The following is a 3,334-nucleotide window of genomic DNA, read 5'->3' as shown; positions in this document are numbered from 1 at the left end:
AAAAAAAAACAATTTTCACTTCACAAGTTCCCAATATTGCTTTTGTTTGATGAAAAAAGAGATGTTAAAGAGTAAAAATCACATATTATAAATTCATAACAACATAAGTATATGTGCAAAGTGACAATATCACAATGAGATATAAATATATAATAATACAATCAAATGAACCTCAAACACCTCATCTCAATGATCTAACACATGAGTTTGCAGCCTCCAACAAAAACTCTTTTCTCTCGAAAGAAAAAGTGATAAGTCTCACAAATTTGTTATGGCTTCAAAGAGGATTCAGAAGGAATTGAAGGACTTGAAGAAAGACCCCCCTGCTTCCTGCAGTGCAAGACCTGTAGGTCAGGATATGTTCCATTGGCAAGCTACCATAATGGGTCCATCTGACAGTCCGTTTTCTGGGGGTGTTTTCCTTGCATCTATCCATTTCCCTCCAGATTATCCATTCAAGCCTCCAAAGGTCTCTTTCAAAACCAAGGTTTTCCACCCAAACATCAACAATAATGGTAGTATTTGTCTTGATATCCTAAAGGAACAATGGAGCCCTGCTCTTACTGTATCCAAGGTGCTGCTTTCTATTTGCTCTTTGCTTACTGATCCCAATCCAGATGATCCTTTAGTGCCAGAGATTGCTCACATGTACAAGACAGATAGACCGAAGTATGAGAGTACTGCCAGATCATGGACCTAGAAATACGCAATGGGTTGAACACATTTGTTTCTACTTTCATGAATATCATCGAACCTTTATTCTATAGTAGTAAATAAACTTAGGCATGGTGCACAATTTAGAGAAAAAAAATGATCTAACACATTTAGTTTCAATAACCAAAAATAAATAAATTTACCTGGAGTGGGAACGCTGCTGCTGAGGCGACTGCAAATGGCGGAGATGGAGGCGGCGCGACCTCCACCTGCTGAAGCACGACTGCTGGCGGCGGAGAGCTGGCGATGAGCGATGAGAGAGAGAGGGTCGATACAGAGAGAGAGGGTCGACGAGAAAGAGAGAGGGTCGACGAGGTCAGTGAGAAAGAGAGAGAGGCGGTCGACGAAAAATTAAGAGAGAGGGAAGAAAGAGAGCTATTTTAATTTTGGCTAGGTTTTTTATTTTGTTTAAGAGACCTCACGAGGTCTCTAACTTTTTAACTATTCAATTAAATTAAATTATTATTTTTTATTTAACAAGTAGAGACCTCATGAGGTCTCTACTTGTTAAATGAAAAATAATAATTTAATTTAATTGAATAGTTAAAAAATTAGAGACCTCATGAGGTCTCTAATTTTATGAGAATTAGATTAAAAATTTAAAATTTTTAAATAAGTCAGGTAAAAAAAAATATATTCATTAAATTGACCTCACGAGGTCTCTCCTACATTAAAAAAAAAATTAAAAGATATTAATTTAAATAGCGACCTCATGAGGTCTCTTATTATTGACCTATTTTTGAGATCTCCATTTCTAGGTCTCTTTTTGGCCTTTTTTTAGTAGTGTACATACGTTGACGCCATTGTTTGTCGAGTTGAATAACTTCATCTACAACTTCGACATTGGCAAATCGATGACGTTGAGATTTACGAACAATTTCAGCATGATTTCTGAAAAGATTTATATCTAACATATTAGCAGATTAAAATTTTTAACGTTTATACAAGAGACACAAAATTATGATTTCCACAATGACGACTAAGGTTTAATTTATGGAAAAGAAAAATATATATATAGAATAATAATTAATGAGTTTTAACTTAAAAAAGGAAAAATACTATATTTTTAATACCTAAAATTTATATTCATAAATAAAATTGAGTTTAACAAAAAAATTACATGGGCATCTTATTTTTAGAAATTCTTAATTTTTTTAATTAATATATTCAAAAATATTATTAATATTAAAATAAAAGGAGTGTTATAAATGGTAACTTGGACTCTAAATTAATTATACAAATTTGTTTAGGATTCTTATTTGTCTTACCGAAAATAAAAAAGCTTCTTTGTGGTATTGACTTTCCTTCTTCTTCTATATATACCATTGAAGCAATTTGAAACAATTATCATGGTAGCGTTTTTCTCATATATCTTTCTTTACATAACTTATTAAGTCTTTTTTTCGCAACATGAAAAAATGTTTCAATAGTATTTTCATTGCTTCAAAATTAGTTTTCTTTTCTCATTCCATGAACAAATTAATTGAAATAAACTTGTATTCATGTACCAATTCATTGATAGGTGGGTATAGTCAATGTTATAGATATCATGAAGTATTGGGTCTTTTTGCTTCTATGCAAGCAGAAAATATGAAGGGGGATGCAGTGACATTGGTGAAAGTAGTGCTAGCTTGTAGCTATTTAATTAGGGGGGCTTTGATACTGTTGATTTTTCAAAGTATTTAAGGAATAATTGTGTGAAAATTATTTTCTATCATCAAGCACTTACACCACTGCAGAGACGTGGGAGGATGCTATGAAAATAAGGCAATTGATTAATGAGCTAGAGTGCAGCACAGAGGCTACTAGGCTGGAGTTTAATTGAAGTAGATGCGATTGTCTAGCATTCAATGAACCACGTCTTGAAAATGTTAAATACCTTAAAGAAAGGTTTCTTTCACATGGTATTATTTGCATAGATTATCACGAGATCCAGCATATCGATTAAGTGAAACTTATCAAAGTGTTTGTGACTAACTTAAAACAAATTTAAAGTATTTGTCTGATACACTATTGAACTTCATCTTGGCAGGCAAAGGCACACATCAATTACTTAACTGAAAAACTAAGATGATTTGCATTTTCTCATAGTAAAAAAAATTAAGATACTACAATTTCTCGTGTATTCTTATTGCAAATAAGCACTTCAATCCTTTTAAGAAAATCATTGCCAACAAATATGAAGGCATAAAAGAGTAACTAATTCAATATGAATAAAAACACAATCAACCAAAAAAAACTGAAGCTAAAACTCTAAGTTTATTGTATGTAAATTTAAAAGAAAAAAAAGTCTTGAACAAAAAATTGTGCTATAAATAATCCCTAGAATTATATTCTACCAATAACATAATTTTGAATAATTGTCTCTCCAGGCATCCTTTATAGTTTAAAACTCCACAAACTCCAAATGGACATATATATATATACTTATACACATATATATACACCATACCTCTGTTAGAAAACATATATGCACAGCGGAAGCATATTAGGATTTTTAATACTAACATGAATGATAGACAATCAATACCATTTATGCTAGAACACATTAATCCTGCTAGAACATATAAACATATTGAAAGTTAATTCGATAAATACCTAAAAGATAGTTATGGTCTTC

The 3,334-nt window shown here is 31.7% G+C and overlaps 1 protein-coding gene across 1 annotated transcript; it reads left to right on the top strand.

Moving 5' to 3' along the window:
- The first annotated feature begins 218 nt into the window (after nt 1-218).
- Nucleotides 219-793, top strand: LOC107029860 (ubiquitin-conjugating enzyme E2 5A-like). The gene has a single exon (XM_015231309.2). It carries the CDS (start codon nt 272-274, stop codon nt 698-700), a length of 429 nt encoding a protein of 142 aa, XP_015086795.1. The 5' UTR covers nt 219-271; the 3' UTR covers nt 701-793.
- The last annotated feature ends 2,541 nt before the right edge of the window (nt 794-3,334 follow it).

Source organism: Solanum pennellii, chromosome 9 (genome assembly GCF_001406875.1).
Source record: "Solanum pennellii chromosome 9, SPENNV200".
In the NCBI taxonomy this organism is placed as follows: domain Eukaryota; kingdom Viridiplantae; phylum Streptophyta; class Magnoliopsida; order Solanales; family Solanaceae; genus Solanum; species Solanum pennellii.
Note: the sequence above shows the minus strand (reverse complement) of the source record. Positions and strands in the feature narration are given on the sequence as shown.